This window comes from Lytechinus variegatus, chromosome 13, assembly GCF_018143015.1.
Source record: "Lytechinus variegatus isolate NC3 chromosome 13, Lvar_3.0, whole genome shotgun sequence".
NCBI lineage: Eukaryota > Metazoa > Echinodermata > Echinoidea > Temnopleuroida > Toxopneustidae > Lytechinus > Lytechinus variegatus.
This window is the reverse complement of record NC_054752.1, coordinates 35,208,709-35,230,895: the sequence shown is the minus strand read 5'-3', so window position 1 is coordinate 35,230,895 and position 22,187 is coordinate 35,208,709. Positions and strand designations below refer to the sequence as shown.

Sequence of the window (22,187 nt, the reverse complement as noted above, 5' to 3'; positions counted from 1 at the left end):
TATTATATGAAATTAAGTTTATTCAAATTTTTCTTCCTAGAACTCATAGAATTGGATTTTCAACTGATTTATAGTGCATTAGATATTCATTGCTGCAACTTATTTCATTATAGAGGAGACACATTATTCACACGTTGAAAAAATGAAACAATTATGATTTCATGTAACATAAGAAAAGGGAAAGTGAGGGATGTGACATAATCAGCCCATCTAATGAATATTCATGATGACGAGCACAGAACTATTTCCACAAAATAATGCTAAACTTTAAACTTCAATAACTTCGTTATTTGTTATTCGATTTTGATGAAATTTTCAGCATTTTTGCCTTGTAAATTTCGGTCTATTTATCTCAATATAAGTATTTTCAGGCCGTAGTACCTTTTTAAAGGTTTTTAGTGACTTCATTTACGAAGTGCTCTGCCTCCTCTCCTCCCCAAATGTTATTCATATATTTCCCTTCTCACAGTAAACCATGGTGCTTAAAAGGATGGTTAGGGCTGAAAATATTTATATTTATATAGAGTAAAATTCACAGGGCAAAATGCTGAAAATTTCATCAAAATCGGATAACAAATAACAAAGTTATTGAATTTTAAAGTTTATCAATATTTTGTGAAAACGGTTATATGCACATCGTCATGAATATTCATTAGGTGGGCTGATGATGTCACATACCCACTTCTCTTTTTGTTATGTTATTACATGAAATCATAAATGTTTCATTTGTTCATACATTTCATACATGTGTAATTGATGTGTCTCCATTACGATGAAATATCTGTAAAGCTCTTACTAGACACGTCGTTCCGATGTATTAAGCGCTATATAAAAGCGAATTATTATTATTATAAGTTGCGGAACTTATGCACTTAATCAGTTGTCAATCCAACTGTTTTAGTTTTTGGTAGAAAATTTTTGAATAAATCTAATTTCATATAATTAAATACAAAAGAACAAGTGGAGATATACCCACATGCCTAGAACTGTTTCAAATGAATAATGCAAATCTTTAAAATTCAATAACTTCGTTATTTGTGATCCGATTTTGATCAAATATTCAGCATTTTGCTTTGTGAACTTCACTCTATTTATTGAGATATAAATATTTTCAGCCTGGACCATCCCTTTAAAGCATATGATCAAAGATTCAAGAAGCCAACCATTTTATAAAAGTCGATTTGAAGAGGGTGAGTGATCTGAGAGGGTATACGAGGGATCAGAGAGGGGGTGAGAGAGGGGGAAGGGGAAGGGAGAGAGAAGAAGGTGGGCACCGATAAAATATTAAAATATATATGTACATGTATATTGTTCTGTCGCTTGATTTATTGCCTCATCACCGTTTACAAGCTTTGGTCACCCCAATGATCATTCTGTCAGTCCATAATAGAAAATCGATCGTGGTTTCACATATTCAAACTTCATATTATTATGTTTCCTCAGAAAGTGTTTAATGGAGAATTATTTGCACTATTTATTAGCAAAAGTATTTCAATCTCATACGTCCGTGACGTCGAATATTTCTTTTGGTATTCATGTGAACATGAAACAATGTCAACCAAACTCCTGCATTTGCCAGAACGCTATAGTGATGCTCTATCCGGACAGATATTATTACTTTATGAATAGATATTCATCATAATTAATATGCCTCTAAGGTTGACATTTAAAAAAGACTTAACGTTTATCCATGACAAACTGATTACACTCTAATATATTGCACATTTTACACATTTCAATATAGTGACATGTCCAAAATATACAAAGAAGGTTTGTAGGAATATTGATTCTAGAAGTCTGTAGAACATTTAACGTGATAGTTCTTCATTCAGTTTTCTTCTTTGTCGGAATATGTACAAAACAATATAATTTACTAAAAGTCATCTTAATGCATTTGATTGCAAAGTAAAAAGACAAAAATATTACGATGAATATAAAAACAATAACATCGAGAAGATAGTATTGAAAAATGTTCAAAGAGTCTCCAGTTAACTCAAGATTGTCAGTACCATGTTTGATAGCATGGTCAATCCAAAATGCTGCCCGTTCAGCAGGCTTCATTGGCCGATTTCGAAAATTTGCCGACATCATTTTGGCCGTTTGAAAGTAGGCGCTGTTAGAAGTCACCTCATGTAGTGCCTCATAGATTAAATCTGATGTTATGATGTCTTTATCCAACTTGAGTCCCAATCCAAAGTTTACGACTCTACTTGACACATCATGTTGGTCTGCGAGGATAGGCATAACGACTGCAGGGACTCCATGATAGATAGCTTCATAGTAGCTGTTGTGACCACCGTGAAAGAAAATAGCTTTTGTCTGAGGGTGTCCAAGGAGATCATTCTGAGACAACCATGGGACGATCTTAATACTTGATGGGATTGGAAACGGTGGTGATGTCTTCAAGAGCCAGATGATTCTCTGAGGTAACCTAGCGAAGGCATCCACAAATATCTTCATAAGTGCCATGTTTGATTCGTCCAGAATCAGGATTGAGCCAAATGAACAGATGATGATACCGTCTCCTCCTGAACCTTGGATAAAGGACTCAATGTCTGATGGGAGTTGTTCAGGATCCTTCGCTGTAAGACCACCGACTGGGATGACATTAGGTGGTAACGCACAAGGATATTCTCCTACAAAATCATTGTTTACCAACCATAGCTTTGTCTGCTTCATGAGATCATACGGGTCGGGTAAACCATGTTTGACACATAGGGTTCTGTAAGGCTTTAATGTTACTTGTATACCCAAGTTATGGTAAATTAAGAAAGACAATGAATTAAATAAGCGCTCTTTGAAAGACATGACACTGGAGAAACCTGTCATTATTGACGGTACTATGGCTGGATTGAAGCCTGAACCTTCACTTGCTGTGTGGAAGCAAGGACTGGGATAGGGAACGACTGCAAAGTATGGAAGATTGAGAACCTCTGCGATTATTGCGCCGCAAACCCAGGTTGAGTCGAACAATAGTGACGAGAAGTTGGCAGATCGAAGACGGGTCATGAGGATTTCGTCTTCAATGATGGCATTGCAGTCATTTTGTTGTGTCTGAAACAATATCCGACTCACCATGTACTCATTGCTTGGACCTCTTGAAGAAATCGATCTGCTCAGATTATAAAATAGCTGGTGAATATCCTCAACGGGGATTGTATGCTTAAATACTTCATAGTGGAACATCTCACCAAAACGACTCTGTCTGACATGGTCTTCGAAGGCGTTACTGACAAGATAGGTAAGATTATGGCCCCGGGTAAGGAGTTGTTCTCCAATGGCAGCTGAGAGATAGAAATGACTTCCTTTTCCAATGAGGGGGCTTACCAGTATATTGGATGCCTCACAAGAGATGGTAAGTGTCAGTGAAAAGCCAATTAATATCATGTTCATGATGCTAACACTGGTCAACCCCGGCATTTCTTTCCTGTTCACCAACATTATCAGGATGTTCTATTGTGAAGATGTTCCTAGTATCAGTACTTGATAGCTGGAATATGAGAAATAAAATGTTATGATAATATAATGAAAAATATTAGATCCATAAATGTATGAGTGTATCCTTTTTCCCTTGACTCGTTCTATCAGTGGCGTAGTGAGTTAAATGTTTTGAGGGGGCCGGGTATGGCGGATGTAGCAAACTAAAAAAAAAAGTTGCAAGCGAGCAAAAATTTAGACTATTTAAATTGATTTAAAAAAATTCTGGATAGAATAATATTCAGAAAACAAAACATTTCACTATTCCCCCTTTACTTTCCCTTTCTCTCGCTGTCTCTCTCTCTCTCTTTGGTTGTTAACCTTTGGGGGCATATAGCCTTAAGTCCCCCATACTATATACATGTGTGTGTGTGTGTGTATGTGTGTGTGAGGGAGGGTGCTTGTGTGTGTGAGAGAGAGAGAGAGGGTGTGTGTATATATATAAATAGCCTATAAGCTTCGATATTAGCTGGGAAAACATGTTTACAGGATGGCTGTTGTCCAAAATAGAGGTTATCGCGTGATAACGAAAGGAGCTATGGGATATTCCTTTAAAAAAATATTCAGGGGCGGCGACATGGAATTATTATCGGAGCCAACCTAATCAAATGCCTGTGAATGCCCATTTCGTTATGAACATATCTCTTCTAAAAACATGTAACATGAATAGATTACGTTTGTCACACTGCACCCCTAGGAAAAGAATAATCAAGGATCATTCCCCCGTTAAACAAAACAAGAATAAAGGGTTATTTCCGTATCCATGCATGGAACATGCACTGTAGGTCGATGCTCAAGAATTGTAGTCACCAATCATGATTGGTTTTATTATTACAGGGTTGTATCGTTAACTCACAGTATGGATTCCATGTGCATTATAAATATAATTACACAGGAATGGGTAATAAGCCTATAAAATAAATATAAAATAATGCCCTCTTTAAAGTAAGATACCTACCTAGACCCAGTGATCTACTCAACGGAAGACTCTGAACCGCAGGCATATAAGGTGTGTTGTATCTTGGCCGGTTTTGTATCAACGACAAAATACCCAAATAGAGTAATTCACCTGTTGCAACTATTAGAACATAGCTCTGCGTTGTTATACATGTATGTGGTCACTGTCATTGGACCAAATCATTTCAAAGTTTCGGATCATTGATCTACAAGAATAGCTGCATGGGAAGTTTCCGTACGCGCATGGTTCTATTATTAGAGAAATTGTAAATACTAGTTTTCGCACCGTGAGCAGATACAACAACAAATTCAAGAACAGAGCAAGAGTATTACAAATGCACGTCAGATCACCATGAACAGCTGGGAGGTCTTTGTCGAAAATTGTTGAATGATGGAACAGCATTTTCGTCCTAAGGTTCGGAGCTGACGAAAAATTGCAAATTTTATGTCGTTTTTCCAGAGTACAGGACGACACTGCTGATTCATTTTTTTTAATCGACAACTACTTTCTTGGTTGCTCATTGTCATGACTGGTATTTTACAATATGTTTTCTATGTTGTTTTGCATCCCTTTGCAAAACTCACCTAACACTATTATTAACAACGGTTTCCCGAACACATAATCGTATATACTTGAAAAGAATTTATAATACACCAGGGTGTCCTCCAAAATACAGCTACTTTTGAGCATAGAAATCTTACATTATGATTGTTGTTTACTTCACCAAGTTTAAATAGACCTATCTTATTGTATCGTTATTTTTTGTTAGAATAACCTTTCACCCATGTGAACAAAAAATAAAAGATTGATTGCGATCCACGTGATCGGAGGCACCCTACCCAACATAAATCGTTCAACCTAGCCATAGTGCATGCATGCCTTCATAGCAAAGCCAGTGATTGTAATTCAAACAATTATATAAATTTGCCGCGGAACGGTTTTCAAAGCGTTGGAAGGGGCTGAGCCAAAAGTGTGTTGGGAGGGGAGGGGCGACCATGCAAACAAAAAGTCATCATATGGTCATTTTTAAGTCTTTGTACACGATTTTGGAAGACAAAAAAGTTGGGGCCTGAAGCCCCCCCCCCCCCCGCTTCCGCAGCCCCTGTATCATCCTGCATAATATGTTCGCTTGATTTTACTGTTATCATATTACTTTGTGCAATGTCTTTTTGTACAGAAAGAATTGACAAGTGTACACAGTAATATTATCCGTTTAAACGGACAGATTGAATGAAAGGAAATGAAAATGAACTGCAGGGATAGCGCTCGTCAATATTGTTTTTGTGGGGAATCACCCAGATTTGAAGTCATGAATTTTTATTGTTTGTGTAGTTTTAATTATGATTTTTTTTTAATTCATAATATATGAAAAAATATCACACACGGACAAAAAGAAATTGGTTGGAGTATCTTCAAATCACTTTAGAGTGGGTACTTCTGTAGATTATCAAATAAGATCAAAAATTAATTAGAAAACGAGGAAAATGTTAATAAACCTCAGTAAGAAAAAAAAACATAACTGTAATATACGTCGATAGTAGAAATAAACACATCAGTATATCAACAATTACAATTAAGCCTATTTTCTGTTTGAACGATCCAAAAATCTGCGATAAAACCCTGAATGAAACTCTTACATTTCCATTCTGTCATTTGATGATGTAATGTAAGTTACTGCATGACCATCGAGTTCAAACATGTGTTATGATGAATATTGAGGTCTCCTCATGACATTTCACAACAAAATTCAGTCAATCATAAATATGTTATTGTTTTAATCGGCTACAACATATCAAGGTTGAGTATCATCTAAGTGTTTTTGTGTGAAAATAGTTATTCATTAAATGACCTTCTCTATCTACGATAGACCGATGTTTAATTTGAAAGATATTACACTCAAACAATTCTAAATTATATACGTCCAACATCATTTATTACCAATAAACGCTACTCATTCGTTAACGCAGTTACTTGATGAGATATTAGTCGAAGTATGAGAAAAATGTAAATGCTGAAAGGCTAGGCGGTCGGAAAAGGGCGCAAATTAGGAAAATTCCCTTTGGTGCACTGTCGAGGGGGCATGGGGTCCATGGGGCCCCGCGTGCGTTGGCCGGGAGATAACCCCGATCGAAGCGGGCCAGTTGTATCACCCATTTTCTGACCTACATTCTTGGTATCAATACCATGAATACTTTTCCGAGTTGTGGGCTCAGTTAGTGTTAGGTACCATGGACTTATGAAGAGATGGCCATTTTTCGCTTAGATAATGAATTAACTAAAAGGTGACTGTAATTGTTATCTGAATAACATTCTCTATTCATACTAGTCTTCTTTGGTCCTATGATAGTCACCGTGAGAAGGAACTGAAGCAGATTGTGACTGGACATTTATATTTCACAAATTATACGTGCAGTTGATAACAAATCAATGAAATAATGGAAAATCGATGTGAAGTTTTTGTTTAACTTTGTTAATCTTAGTTCCATGTGTTTTATTTGGGGAAATGTCTGCATGTTTTGATATAGAGGCAATATTGTGATTGATTGTTCATCAGGTAAATTTCAATTTTCTCAAGTTTTTCTATAATATTCCAGATATACATGGCACATAACATGTATTCATATCGTGTATCTCTCAATGTTATTGAGTTTCTTATGTGTGAGCAGTAGTTAGCGGATCGAATAATATATTTTATATCATATAAATCGTCTGCTTATCAAGTCTGCTGCTCCATATTCTGAAAGACACATGCTGAAAAAGGGTATCAGCAAACAAAAAATCAAGACCGGAAAACTGTTCAGTGTTTGAGTAATCAGATATCCTTATAGTCATGGTAATTGCTATGGTTACAACACCTGTATGCTCTCATTAAGATGCGCATAACCATGTGACGGTGACTATCATTGGATAAAAGAAATGCTCGCTTTATAATTGTCCATCTTTTCATAGGTCCATGCAGGTACCAAGATGTCGCGGTGCACAAAGCCAGTTCGTAGGGTATTCTCTGCGCATGATCAGAGGAAGGTCATTGGTGGTTTAAAATTTAATGAGATAAGCACCAATTTTGATGTTTCGATTATTCATAATTATATTCTTATTGTGTTTCATTTACATCCACAAAAAACAACAATACGTCCTCGAACGACTGGTATATTTTACAGTTTGGCAAGTACATTGTTCAGCAAGCTCTGATATACAATCAAAGTAAAAATGCAACAAAATAATGTTCATTTAAAAAAAAATCGATTTGAACATTTTAATTGTGACAAAATTTTATGTGATAATCAACATGGTTTTCGTGGAAAAAAAACATTTGAAACCAAATTAATAGAAGTTATTGACGACTGGACAAGTTCTTTGGACATGTTGGAGGGAGGCTCAAGTATAGCATTTCTCGATTTCGCTAAAGCATTTGATTGTAATTGGCACCTGAATAACATCTCACATGCATTATTGAAAGTCAAATTACAGGAATATTTTCACACAATGTTGATTGGAGCTGATAGAGGCTTTTAACTGTCAATTTAGACAGGCTTTCGCAAGTCATGTCAGTCCACCGCAAGCAGTAAAAAAATAATAATATAGGATTTGTATAGCACACGTATCCACTTTGCTAGGTGCTCAATGCGCTCCTATATTACCCCATGCCAGCTAATTTAGTCTACCGATTCTGGTGCGCACAGCTTTTTGAGGAATTACTTCCTGCCAGTACCCATTTACCTCACCTGGGTCGAGTGCAGCACAGTGTGGATAAATTTATTGTTGAAGGAAAACACGCCATGGCTAGGATTTGAATCTACGACCTTCTAATTGAAAGGCAAGAGTCAGAACCACTAGACAACGAAGCACCCACACAAGTAAATAGCCTATTATGAAAGACATTCATTCTTGGATCCCATAATGTCTCAATTTAAGGATGAGACGGTTATGTGGGACCTTGTCAAATTAAGGCTTAAGTCCAGCATAATCATATCAACTTGCTTTTTAACCCTGTACGATTCAGCAAGGTCATGGGATGTTAGCAACAGTTGGGTCTCACAAGGGTGTTTTCTTCTAAATCCATGTTGGCAGAGGGACAGAATGGAGTGAGAGTCAAGGTGCTTCATCACTGACGACACAACTATGTGCTCCAGAGATTATGTACTGGTTAAAGAGATAGGACAGTAATTTTAAGCTAACGTCTTGTCGCCCTTCTTGAAGACCGGAGCTATATGCGCTTTCTTCCAATCCTTCGGAAGAACTCCAGATTTCAATGATTGGTTAAAGATGAAGGTGAGAATAGGAATTACTTCTGAAGCCGTCTCTTTCAAAAGGAAGGCTGGGATGTTATCCGGACCAGTGGCTTTGATTGGATGCCTCTAGTCCACTCACAAGCTTCTCAACACCATTGACATGGACTGAAATATCTTCCATTGATGGATATCGAGAAGGAAGGCTGTTAGGAAGAAGGACGTACATTATCCGGTTCGGTATAAAACCGGATCACACCCCATTCAAACGGGCGACTAAGGATGTTGGCCTTTTCTTGGATGCAAGATTTCAGACATCCTTCAGAAAGAAGTTGCTGATTACATGTGGAGTCTTACCTAAGTCTTTTAACATATTGATAAAAGGCTTTGGGTTTTTCTCTTAGACTCGAACCATGCAATGAAGTCATTAAGGTACTCCGACCGCCGTTGAGCAAATGTGACCAAGGTATAAATAAAATCAATCAATAGAACTTGCTATGCATGGATAGTCAGTCGACATGCACCGTATTGATATTGATGAAAAGACCCGCTCAGGGCAATAGTCCCGAGAAGAATAGAACAGGTCATCTCGCAGTACGTTCGCCATTACTGCGCATTATATGAACATTGTCCAAATCACTTCCCCAGTCCTCCCGTTGGGTGAAACGATATGATTTACACCTGATTACTCAGCAGATATAAAAAGGTAAGCGTTGTAAATACTTAATTGTTTATTCTTCCTATATTGTGATTAGTTGTGGGATTACTTGCTGCAACATTATGGCAAACCACGATTTGGCCAACATTATAGGCCTAGTCACCCAGACCGGACCAACATTATAGGCCTAGTCACCCAGACCGGACCAAAGTGAATTTGACAAATCGTATATCAATCGAAAGGTTAAACAGTATAACTTTTATTGCAGCAATTCAAGCTTTATGCATTTTCACCTCTTACGTACAGCTGAATATTTTGCTCTAATTATTGAGCTTCGAAAATTCGCCTTATGCTTTTCATCAGGCTCAAGACCGCCGCTAAGGTTATACACACAAAAACTGTGATTTTTTGGTCTTCAGATTATTTTCTTCACATACATACTGTATATCATAAATATCTTTTCTGCAAGCTTGAATTGATGCCATCTACAGATTTGGGCCAGGGATTTGGACTCATGTTCTTTTTGCCCTATTTTACTTCTCGCTTATTTGGAGCAGCTTTCCAATTCTATCTGCATTCAGATCAGTGGCGTAACTATATTACGGGGGGATACTTGCCCCCCCCCCCCATTGGCTGGCCAAAAACGGGGGGGGGGCGGGGAGAAAGTGGGAGAAATAAAGAGAAATTTAAAGGGGAAGAGGAAATTATATCAATCATATTAAATCATATTAGTATTATATAATTATTACATAAGAAATATTTTTTCATAACTTTATGAAACATAATTTGCGTAGGGCCCATGTGTTTATCTCTCCTGATGCCCGCATTGTCTGTTTAATGACATACATTTACTGAATCATCCCGTTCTCAAGTCAATATACACCAAGCATATTTACTCGCAATTTGAGCTTTGCTATTTTATATAGTGACATATGCTTTTTTCATGACTACTTAAAGTTATTGGCCTCTTTTAAGGTCTGAATATAAAATAAAAAAATTCCAGTCCGTGCTTTCGTTCCCATGAATGGATTGGTTAGATATGTCTGCACTTCGCGAGTTCCTAAAATACGGTCCTTAAAATGTTCCTTTTTTCTGTTCTGAATTTAAGAAAATTTCACCTCTCGCTTCGCCCTAGCATCGTTTGGTTGGTGAGATATGTGTATGTATGGTCCAAATGAATTCCTACAATTAAAAAAAAAACATTCCACAGAGAGCAAGACCTCTGAAAGACTGCTGTAAGACTATGAAACTTGCTTGATCTTTCAAGGATCTTTCAACGATCTTTCAAAGATCTCCAAGGTCTTTCACGATTCTTGATGGATCTTTCAATGGTCTTCATGGTCCTCGTTAGTCCCAAAACTTTTTTCAAACGGTTCAAAACAATCTTTTAGTGGTCTTTCAATGAACTTTCAAAGTTCTTATTAGTCTTTCCATGATATTTCGGCAGTCTCTCAAGATTTTTGCGGACTCAACCGTAAGACTCTTGACAGATCATTGAAAGATCACCGAAGGATCATTGAAAGACAAGGCAAAGTCCATGGAAAGAATTCTGAAAGATCACTTGTTGCATAAAATATCTCTGAAAGACTTACCATTGAAAGATCTCTATAGGACAGGTCTAAGATCAGTAAGACAATAAATATCCAGAGTTCTTTGAGGGGTCTTTCTTAGCTATATTTCACAGAGATGACAAATTTCAGTGATAAAGGCTGCTGTAAGACCTTGCCAATTGTTGGCCGGGATTGTTGGTCTTTGAAAGGTCCTTCAAAGGTCTCCCCTCTGTGGAATGGGGGCCATATGCCCTTCTTCGGGGCTAAATATCAGAAATTTTGAGCTCTCGCATTATTTGATTATAATAATGAGATACTTATGTCCAAAGTGCTTCATGTGTTTAGATGTAATTCTTAAAAAAAAATCAGTAAGCGCTTGGCGCTCGCCTTAGAAAACCATGGTGAGATATATATGTTTTTTTATATATGAATTTCTATAAGTCCTTTAAATGTCCCTGTTTTCGGGTAACTGTATGCAATTTCAGTTCGCGCTTCGCGTCGCATTGTTGTTCATGTTGTTTAGTGAAACAGACACGTATTATTCATCGTTCTCTTTAAGATTGAGTGTGATTCTTTTAGTTTACTAGGGAGATTGTGCTAATTTCCTGCAGAAAAAAAAATATATGGATGGATTTCCATACAGTTGAGATTGATTGGATCTTTTTTTTTTTAAGACGGGGCCCAGAACTGCACACTGATTTTCCGGACTGGTGATTTTTTTATCGTCTGCGCATATACAGTTTGTGCATTGTTCATCAACGTCTAATCTGTTAATGGCCTCATTGACGGCGACCATGATATTATCACAATAAATAATTGTAAATAGAATTTTAGATGACAATGACAGTTACGTGTTCGGGAATTCACTAACTACACGTACCCAATGAATGTCCATCTGTCCTAGGTCCATGGTACTATGAGCCAAACAAAAGAAATCACTTAATATAATACTGAGTGAAGAATTGTAGGTTTCTATCCATTAATTTGAACACCGAATATTTCCTCTGAAAATTATAAATAAAATCGAAATCATAATCTGGAAATCTAAATAAAAAATAATCCCTCTTTGTACATACACTATATATGGATCACAACCCTTTTTAACACGTAATGTGGCGTCACGTGCTTCAGACCGTTGAGAAACTAGATAAACATGATAAAATCTTATGTCAAATCCGTCGAGTTTTTCTTAAGCAAAACACGCAGCTTTCAAGCCATGAATATGCATAAAACTCAAATTAGTGTACTGTAGCATATATGGCTCACATTTGTCAATTTCACTGTTAGTTCTGGTCTGGGTCTTTAACTTGCTGTTCAAGCTATTTGTTTTGTGCTTTGAAAATGAATTTGAAATAAATTTTCCATTTTCAGTGTAAAAAATAAGAACTTGCTGTTGACCAAATATAATCGAAGATCAAGTAACATATTTTATTTGAAAGGAAACATCAAATTATATATGCAGTCAATGGAAAACAATCTCATTTACAATAAATTTCGACAAATATCTTTCTTTTTTTCCCCTAGTAATGCATTCGAATTCACAGCCATCGTCCAGGTTCAATTCACAGTTGATACATTTTTTCATTCTTTACTAAAAGAATTTCAAAGTTCCGCCTCTTCTTTCTCCACCTCCCCTTCTCCTTCTTCTTCTCCTCCTCCTTCTTCTCCCTCTTCTTCTTTTTTTCTCCACCCAATCCTTATTTACTTCGTTACGTACTTTTCTTTCTTTTCAGAAGTCAGGTACCAATTAGGAATGAGAAGATGACTATGCTAAAGATCGGAGTATCATCAGTGTTTGAACGGGCAAAGATTGTAGCGATCAGTCTCTTGATGACACTAACCATCTCTTGTGAGGCATCCAATATACTGGTAAGCCCCCTCATTGGCAAAGGAAGTCATTTCTACCTCTCAGCTGCAATTGGAGAACAACTCCTTACCCGGGGTCATAATCTAACCTATCTTGTCAGTAACGCCTTCGAAGACCATGTCAGACAGAGTCGTTTTGGTGAGAAGTTCCATTATGAAATATTCAAGCATTCCATCCCGGTAGACGAAATCCATGAGCAGTTCAACAACTTCAGCCGATCTCTTTCACTACCTGGTAGGGGAAATGAAATGGAAGTTAGTTATATGATACTCGCAACACGACGGAATGACTGTGCCACCATTCTGGGAGATAAAATGCTCATGTCTCGACTTCGATCTGCAAACTTCTCGTCACTCTTGTATGATATTACCTGGGCATGTGGAGCAATAATCGGAGAGGTTCTAAATATTCCATACTTTGCAGTCGTTCCCTATCCCAGTCCTTGCTTCCACACAGCAAGTGAAGGTTCAGGCTTCAATCCAGCTTTTGTGCCGTCTATGTTGACCTCTTACTCCCACATAATGTCTTTCAAAGAACGCCTAGTTAATACATTTTCTTTCATAATGCATCGCAACTTGGCAATACAATTTTCGTTTAAACCTTACAAAGAATTATCAAATCAATATAATCTTCTTGACCCATATGAACTTATAAAGAGGACAAAGATGTGGTTTGTGAACAGCGATTTTGTAGGAGAATATCCTTGTGCATTACCACCTAATGTCATCCCAGTTGGTGGTCTTACAGCGAAGGATCCTGAACAACTCCCATCAGACATTGAGTCCTTTATCCAAGGTTCAGGAGGAGACGGTATCATCATCTGTTCATTTGGGACCTTTTTGGTACTGGACGAATCAAACATGGCACTGGTGAAGATGTTTGTGGATGCCTTCGCTAGGTTACCTCAAAGAGTCATCTGGCTCTTAAAGACATCACCACCGTTTCCAATTCCGTCAAGTATTAAGATTGTCCCATGGTTGCCTCAGAATGATATCCTTGGACACCCTCGGACTAAAGCTATTTTCTTTCACGGTGGTCACAACAGCTACTATGAAGCTATCTATCATGGCGTTCCTGCAGTCGTCATGCCCATCTTTGCAGACCAGTTTGGTGTCTCAAATAGAATCGCACAGTTCGGCTTGGGGTTGAAGTTAAATAAAGAAGAAGTAACTTCAGATTTGATTTACGAAGCTCTTTATGAAGTGACTTCTAATAGGACATACATGCAAACGGCCATAAGGATGTCGGCTAATTTTCGGAATCGGCCAATGAAGCCTGCTGAACGGGCAGCATTTTGGATTGACCACGCTATCAAACATGGTACTGATAATTTTGAGTTACCTGTAGACTCTTTGAATATTTTCCAGTACTATCTTATCGACGTTATAGCTTTCATATCTGTGTTTATGATATTTTCTATTTACCTTTTAATCAAATGTACCACAGTAGTATGCACCCACATATGTCGTTTTCGAAATATATCTAAAAACAAGAAAATTGATTAGTTACAGATGAATATCACTCAATATATCCCCATATATTTTGCGCACTTATACACACAGTATAAGTCAAGAATGAAGTAGGACAATACAATAAGACAGAAACCAAATCTATCATAACTTGCAAAGTAAACAAGAAATCCCTTCGAAAGCAAATGATGCTCATCCGAGTGACAATAATCCCATGGAAATTAAGAATGTTACTAAGTAGATTGGTAAATTAATTGAAGATAAATGTAAAGGTGCATTTGTGAGATCCCGTGAACAATGGATGGAAGAAGGGGAAAAGTCATCAAAGTATTTTCTCAACTTGGGAAAAAGAAACGGGATAAAGAAACATCTAGACTCTCAACGGGATAAAGATGTATTTTTTATAGAGAAGCCGTTGTAAAAGAAAGCTATGAATACTACCAAATCTATATTCAAACAAAAATAATGTTCTTTAAACAAAAATATATTATTATTATTTTGGATGGTTTTTAGTTTACTACCTTGTCAGAAAAAGAACCTGAACTTTTCGAAGGTTTTGTAACACTTACAGAATCCGAGTGTTACAAAGCTTTGAAGTCAATGAAACGTAACAAGACTCCAGATAGTGATGGACTATCAGCAGAATTTTATCAATGTTTTTGGCAAGACATAAAATATATGGTTATCAATAGTTTGAAAGAAGGCTACAGAAAGATTGAGTTGTCAGAATCTAAAAAGCAAGGTATTTTAATATTGTTACAAAAAAGGTTACAGAGGTCTACTTGACAATTGGAGTCCTATATCACTTTTAAACATCGATTACAAAATTGCAATCAAAGTCATTTGTTCACGTCTTCAACTTGTTATCGACAAAACTATTTTTAAGGATCAAACTGGTAATATCTAAAGTTGCGCTCCTCTTCAGAAAATGTTCGTATAGCTGTAGATGTAATTGATCTTTACTCGCACCTGAATCTTTTGATAATGTTAACCATCAATTTTTATTTCATTTATTACAAAAATTAAAATTCAAGCAATCAGTTATTAATTGGATTAAATTTTGTATAATGATGTTTCCGGGAAAGTAATCAATAACGGTTGGGTGTTCCAAAATTTCTATTTTGAAAGACAATGCTGCTCACTCTTCAGCTTTATTTTTATTAATTGCTGATGTTATGGCAAGAAAAAAAACCAAAACGATGAAAGAATCAACATTCCAAGAGAAAATGAAACCCAGTGTTCAGAAAAAGAAATAAAAAAAAAATATCCCAGCTCGCTGATGGTGCAGTAATTTTGTGAGTTTTGTTAATTCTGGTAATATTGCGATAGAAGATATGAGGCAATTTGGAGAAATTGCCGGCCCTAAACTTAATTCAACATTAACTCATGCATTGTCCATCTTCCCTCAAGATGAAACCTTAAGAGATATGATGATTAAAACTTTTTTTCACGCAAGAATAGTGAGCAGGGTAGTTCTTTATTTTATGCTGCGTATTTAGACCACTTAACTCGAGTGAAGGGTTTGCACAGCAGACTCGCATTTATTCGCCCCTAATTATGGGCTTCTGGAAAGAGAGCCAACCAAATTACATCCCTTATAAAATCGTTTTGGGATGAAAGCTATAGCAAAAACACCCCCTAAATTTGAGTATTGTTTTGGTAAGATACGTTTTATTTTATTTTGCAAATTCTTATTCATAAGTAATTCTCAGAACAAAATGCTAAAAGACTCGCTATTTTTCAATAAGGTTCCGATATTTCCAACCCCCCCTCCTAAAAAAAAGACCCTTAAATATAAATGATCACCTGATCTGGGGCGGATGGTCAACATTATTTAATTTGTCTAAAGGTCAGTTATATTTTCTGGTAAGCGATTGACAATCATGACAATGGCCATCAAAAGGATTTTATTACTGTTTACAGTACTATATCAAATTCGTTTCCATTGTCGATTGACTTCAAAGTTATCTTGAACTCTTACTTGTCAGCTTGATCAGAGACTTGCTATTGATACGATCGACGTGAGAGTTTTTAATATAATATATATTTTATTCTTAAATGAGTGAGGATGTGACATCGATGGTATCTGATGAGAGTCTGGTGTATTGTTTTTCTTGAAGGATAAGGAAGAGAGAGAAAGGTACAAAATACAGAAAGAGTAAAGGAACAACAGACAGTGACGGTGCGTTTTGATAGGTTGGGCAAGACAACTTAAAGGTGTATGTCAGAGTAGGATTTTTCTTTCTCAATTGGAAAACTGTGTAGATATGATAGTGCCTGATGTAGATACTGCTGAAATGACTAATCAGGGAAAGTTTGACGAGAAGGGGGTGGATGACACCCTTGGTGACTCGGAAATAATAAGCCCATCCTCCCGGGTGTCTGATAGTGATGATGAGGATCACTTCTTCATCGACCACGATCAGGTCAACAAAAACGATGTCCACGGAAGCAATAGCGCAGTGGTTATTGAACTTGATCCGTTACATCAACCATTAAATGGAAGGCGCTGTCGAGCCGAGACTCATGAAGATGTCGGCAATGATACCGATAACGAACACAACCGAGGCAATAATGGTGGCGTAGATCATTCTGAAGGTAGGATGACGGTACGATATTCTGCTATATCTCACAAGGATGATAATTATTAACATTTTATCCAGACATTTTGTTTCATTTTGAGTCAAGATGATAAAGCAATGCACACTTTACAATTGGTCTGCGACTCGATTGTGGACTAAAACTTAATAAAAAATGTATTTGATATTGAGACATGGAACATTTTGCTACACAAAGTTCTAAATCATCGTATGAATATTTATGTTCAAATTTGTCACGATGCTATCGTCTTTATTAGAATAAAAGCTAATTGAATATCTAGTCGTAATGATGTGTAGCATGGTTATATAGGCATTTATATGATTTTTGAAACCGAATTGGCTTTTACTTCTAAATAAAGGCTTGCAATCATCCAAAATTGTTACATTAGTATTCTTACAGCTAATTTGACCTCGAATAAAGAAATACTTTTCATTAAGAGTTTAAAAAAATCAGCAAATTTGATTCGTTCCAAAATCGAATCGTGGACCAGTGGTACTTTGTGCGGTAGCCTTATATTAGCGGAAATTATGATTGACGCAAATGTAAATAGTACACGGTTATTTTATCCACAGCGATCGTAGATTACCCCTGCAAATGAGTGTATTTTGTTTTAACAGAAAATACTTTAAATGTTCTTTCTCTGTTTGTCTCAGTATTCCCTTTTAGTCATTCTGATAAATTAATTCAATTTTTTGCAATAAAGCAAAAAAATTGTAAATTTATAGATTATCATTAGTATTATTATTCACAAGTCTATTATTTTTTTACTTTGAACTTGCCTTCGTCTTATAGATCAGCCAAAGAAAAATGGAACCAGAATTTTCTTGGCTGTAAAAGCTACTCATTTCCTCTTTGGTGGTGGTAAGATCTCACCGTTTGTTTCTCTTTGGTCAATTTAAACTTGGCTTTGGCACTCTCTCTCTCTCTCTGTATATAATATATATATACATGTATATATATATATGAACTGAATTCATTACCACTCATAAGTGTACTCTTTGTCTGTTTTCTGTCCATATTGTGTATCCAACACGCGGAATGTAATATCGCCATATATATACATATATATATATATTCATACCTTGGTCACTTCCGTCCACTACTAACCGTCGGTTTCACGCTTTCGGCGATAGACCTCCGAAAGCGTGAAACCGACGGTAGTGGACGGAATTGACCAAGGTATCAATATATAATTGCTCTGCCCCGGCATTGAGCACTTTTCTAAGGTGTTTGGGTGCAGATAGGATTCCTCCTGTATTGAAAAAGAGAAAAAAAATCGTTATTCCTTCTTCCAAGTGTTTAATAGTGTTTGCCTGTTGCACACAAACACGTAAGAATTAGGGCCCTTTACACGCACATATACACACACACACACATATTTTGTATATATATGATATAACATATTTAATTATTGATATTAAATGAAAAAAGATACAAAATTCCGTTTCTCATGTTTACATCTCCTCGATGATAGGGTTGAAATGAAATTTACACCGACGAATAATGATATATAAAACCTTCAGTGACTTCCTTGTCGTCATTTGACACGGTCACTTTGAATGGCATCTAATTTGTTGACTGAGTAAATGAATTCAAGGTCATATAAGTTGCTATTCAAGACTTGATTTATCAGTTAATTACTCATGCAATAAAAAAAAACATTGGAAATGGAAATCTTTGCCTTTGTTTTGCAGATTGATTTATTCATTCACACTTTTAGTCATAGAAGGTCTTTCCGAGGGGCAACCCTCCCCCCCCCCCCCTTCTCCGACCCCGCCCGGCAGCGACGTACGCAATGCCTTCTTATATACGGCATCTCTCATTCCTTTCCAGGTCAGGTGAGCTTGATGCCCTTCCTTCCGGTCTATATGTCATATCTCGGCCTTTCTGTGATAGAGATTGGTAAAGTCACAACCCTTGGACCTTTATTTGGCGTTGTGGCGTCCTTGCTGTGCGGGACAATATCGGATAAGTTCAATAAGCACAAAGCGATGCTTCTCATGTGCCTCTATGGAACAGCTATAGTTTACGGGAATTCTGTTTTCATGCCCTTTCTTTCACCCCAAATCAGTACTGGCATAAATTCACATCATACCGAACTAAACGCGACCATCTCAACATCGAACACAGGACAGTTATTTGGTATCTTCTATCGTCAGCATCTTAATATGACAACCGGGATTCCTACTTGTAAATCCCAGAACGCAACGTACTCGGAATTCAAGGAGTTTGTGGATGAAAATGCTTGCAAGTCCTCAAATATCAAGATTCTAAATATATCGACTGCTGCAGCGTTTCTGGAGGATATCCTTGAATGTTCATTCACTGGTCTTGCAACAGATACAGATTCTGATCGCGAGAATAGGGGAGATGAGAACGTGGATGTTGGTGCTCCAGACGATACATGTATGTTTTGTGATGACTTGTCAAAGGCATGTGAATACCAATATCGTAGACATGTAATAGAGTGCGATAAATATCTATTAGTAAATTGCAACAATTCATTCGGCAAGGCACTTCTGGTGATAATAAACGGGACGACTCAATTGCTAGATCAAGACAACTATGAAATAATCTCCCAAGAGGGAAATTATAACATTTTTGTGATTATGTTTCTGATATGCGTCATTGGTAGAATGTTTCAAGGTTCAGCTGAAACTCTTATTGATACGTTTACGATTACACTCATAGACGAATATAAAGAAACAGGACAAAATTTTCAGTACGGGCGCCAACGAATGTTTGCAAGTATAGCATATGGCGCTCTTGCACCTCTCTCAGGTATCGCTGTCTCCGCATATACTGCTGCCCATCCAAACGCATTCAACGTCTATCTTCCTGCATTTGTTCTCTTTGTAACCCTATTTGCACTCTGTACAGGATCTGTTTCTTTTATCCCAATCCGCGTTAAGCAACGGACCACGAAATCTTTGGCCAGGGACGCGAAAGATGTCCTTTTGAAACCAAAGGTGATCGTTTTCTTTACCGTCATGCTGTCAATGGGAATCATGTTTGCGTTCTTCGAGACATATTTATTTTTGTTTCTAGCAGAAATAGATGGAGAGGCAACTGTTATGGGTTTGTGCTTGACAGTTTCTTGCTCATCAGAGGTGGTCTTAATGATGTATGCATCAAAGATCAGAGAAAAGATTGGTCACCGAACTGTCCTTGGAATTGCTCTCATCGGCTTCTCATTAAGGTCTGTCGGCTACTCCCTCCTGCAGAATCCTTGGACCGTCCTACCAATTGAACTTCTTCATGGGATTACCCATGGGTCAATGTGGCCGAATGCAGTCTTCTTTATCCATCAAAGCTCCCCTCCCGAACTGGCGGCCACCATGCAGTCACTCACGTTCAGCACCTTCTTCGGTTTAGGTAAGTGTTGTCAGCGGGTCATATGGTCATTTTTACATTTTTGCACATGTTTATTGAAAATGAGGGAGAAGCTCACTTCCCCACCACCCAGTTACTCGCCGGGACCCCAACCTGTAAATCCGTCTGCTATGGACGAACGTCCTGATCGAGTTGAACATGTCCAAAACTTATGCGCAGGCAGGCAGCCAGTACGTTAATTGTTCATTATCCCGATTCATTCCGACTGAGTGACTTCGATTAAGATGTTTTCGTACCGTGACGGAGAGGGCTTCCAAGAACCTAGAAAAATGTATTGTCAAATTTTCTTCTTAACAAAGAGCAACCAAGAAGTCGAAAATTGGTGAGTCAAAGCAACAGAATCGTCTTGCTTGGACTCTGGACAGACGACATATTCGCAATTTTTTCGTCAGCTCCGAAATTTGGGACGAAACTGTTGTTCTTGTTCTCAAATTTTCGGCGAAGGCCTCCCAACTGTTCATTGTCATTTGAGGGGAATTTGCAATACATCTACTGCGTGTTCTTGAAATCGTGAGTCGCAGAGTAAAGCCTAACACTCTCTTGACGCCGATATGAAACTACAACTTTTTAGCAGCACTATAGACCCGTCGAGGCCAAATGTGCTTAATATACCCCAAAGATCGGCGATTAGAACAGAGAATACTATTTTATTCCTTTGTCCATGTTACAACAAAAATGTATGTTTTATCCACAGGAAAGGGAGTCGGAATCATTCTTGGCGGAGTCATCTACGACAACTTTGGAGCCAGGAATCTGTTTAGGGGATCTGCCATTTTTTCTTTCGTGACACTCGTCTTGTATTACATCATCGACATCATCCTTGACAAACGAGAAAGATCCCATGACAAGCTGTGAATATTAACCTGACTTTTTAAAGGGACAAAGAGTTAGGAGTCAAGGGCCAATTTGTTATATTCAAAATGTTTATCTGACATTCAATCGTGGCTTGTTGATAATGGATTGAAATTAAATTCTTGTAAAACAGAGTTCTTTGTTGATGCATCTCCTGCACACCTTAATCGGTTCCTTGACCTTTCTTTTTCTTGTAATGACACAGATATTCCATTATCTTCAACCATTAAGGATTTAGGAGTTGTTTTTGATAGTGAAATGAAAATGACCGTACATGTAACATACTTGTGTCGCACTCTCAACTGGCAAATCTATAATCTCAATCGCATTAAAAGTTTCCTGGATAAGGACACGTGTCATAATCGTTTAGGGCTCTTGTGCTCTCCAGGCTCAACTATGTTGGCTGCTTGCTTGGCATGCTTGGGGGTATTAGTAAACAAGATCTTTTAGAAGACTTCAACGCCTTCAGAACAAATGTGCACGATTAATATGTCAAAAACCGAAATGGTGTCATGCTACCCCTCTTCTAAATGGGCTAAATTGGCTACCTGTTTCTGATAGAATACGTTATCGAATACTTGTTCATACCTATAATTCTCTGTCAACCACACTACCTTCTTACATTTCTTCATTATTTCACCAACAAAGGTCTACATACTCCTTCCTATGTAATTCCAAAGTCCACTAAACAGGCTGGTTTCAACTCCTTTCAATCTCTTGCCCCCCGTCTTTGGAAAAAATTCCCTCCATCTCTTCGAAACCTCTCTTCTCTTAACCTCTTCCAAAAAAAACATCTCAAAACACACTTATATAACCATAAACCTTAACTTGTCTTATGGAATCAACAGCGCTTTGTATCCTCAGGAAAATTTAATGCCAAATATAATTTAGTATAACTGTTCTGGAGTTAATAAAGGTCCAACTAAATAGAGGAGACAAGAGGGGAAAGAGATATATGCACTGACATTGCAGCAGACAAAAATAATTCTTAAAGAAATGTTGTTGGAATCATAGCATATATAATGAGGTGGTGAAAAGAAAGCAAATAAAAAAATGGAAAGAATATGGAGGTATTTATGAGTTGGACAAGAGTGCTCCCTTTAAAGAAGAAAGAAATGAAGAGAGGGAAGTTG

The 22,187-nt window shown here is 37.3% G+C and overlaps 3 protein-coding genes across 4 annotated transcripts; 2 read left to right on the top strand and 1 right to left on the bottom strand.

Annotated features, from left to right (window-relative positions):
- Positions 1–1,814: 1,814 nt before the first annotated feature.
- LOC121426301 (UDP-glucuronosyltransferase 2C1-like) lies at positions 1,815–4,593 on the bottom strand. The gene is made up of 2 exons (XM_041622543.1): positions 4,436–4,593; positions 1,815–3,490 (listed from the first exon to the last, which is right to left on the bottom strand). Exon 2 carries the CDS (start codon positions 3,439–3,441, stop codon positions 1,825–1,827), a length of 1,617 nt encoding a protein of 538 aa, XP_041478477.1. The 5' UTR covers positions 3,442–3,490; positions 4,436–4,593; the 3' UTR covers positions 1,815–1,824.
- A 4,614-nt stretch (positions 4,594–9,207) lies between these two features.
- On the top strand, positions 9,208–14,620 carry LOC121426378 (UDP-glucuronosyltransferase-like). Of its 2 annotated transcripts, none has more exons than XM_041622663.1 (2): positions 9,208–9,370; positions 12,609–14,620. In XM_041622663.1, the coding sequence occupies exon 2, from the start codon at positions 12,634–12,636 to the stop codon at positions 14,242–14,244; it is 1,611 nt and encodes a 536-aa protein (XP_041478597.1). In that variant the 5' UTR covers positions 9,208–9,370; positions 12,609–12,633; the 3' UTR covers positions 14,245–14,620. The 2 variants fall into 2 exon arrangements, with proteins under 2 accessions (XP_041478597.1, XP_041478596.1); XM_041622662.1 differs by having other exon boundaries at positions 9,209–9,370; positions 12,606–14,620.
- Positions 14,621–16,475: 1,855 nt separating this feature from the next.
- On the top strand, positions 16,476–21,825 carry LOC121426024 (major facilitator superfamily domain-containing protein 6-like). The gene is made up of 5 exons (XM_041622152.1): positions 16,476–16,806; positions 17,602–17,683; positions 18,643–18,711; positions 18,881–20,184; positions 20,897–21,825. The coding sequence occupies exons 1-5, from the start codon at positions 16,476–16,478 to the stop codon at positions 21,055–21,057; spliced, it is 1,947 nt and encodes a 648-aa protein (XP_041478086.1). The 3' UTR covers positions 21,058–21,825.
- The last annotated feature ends 362 nt before the right edge of the window (positions 21,826–22,187 follow it).

Bases quoted from the DNA above. Each gene is read 5' to 3' on its own strand.
- LOC121426378 (XM_041622663.1), top strand. From the start codon at position 12,634: ATGACTATGCTAAAGATCGGAGTATCATCAGTGTTTGAACGGGCAAAG.
- LOC121426301 (XM_041622543.1), bottom strand. From the start codon at position 3,441: ATGTTGGTGAACAGGAAAGAAATGCCGGGGTTGACCAGTGTTAGCATC.
- LOC121426024 (XM_041622152.1), top strand. From the start codon at position 16,476: ATGATAGTGCCTGATGTAGATACTGCTGAAATGACTAATCAGGGAAAG. The intron at 16,807-17,601 runs GTAGGATGACGG...TTCGTCTTATAG, and splicing joins TGGCGTAGATCATTCTGAAG to ATCAGCCAAAGAAAAATGGA. The intron at 20,185-20,896 runs GTAAGTGTTGTC...TTTTATCCACAG, and splicing joins CAGCACCTTCTTCGGTTTAG to GAAAGGGAGTCGGAATCATT.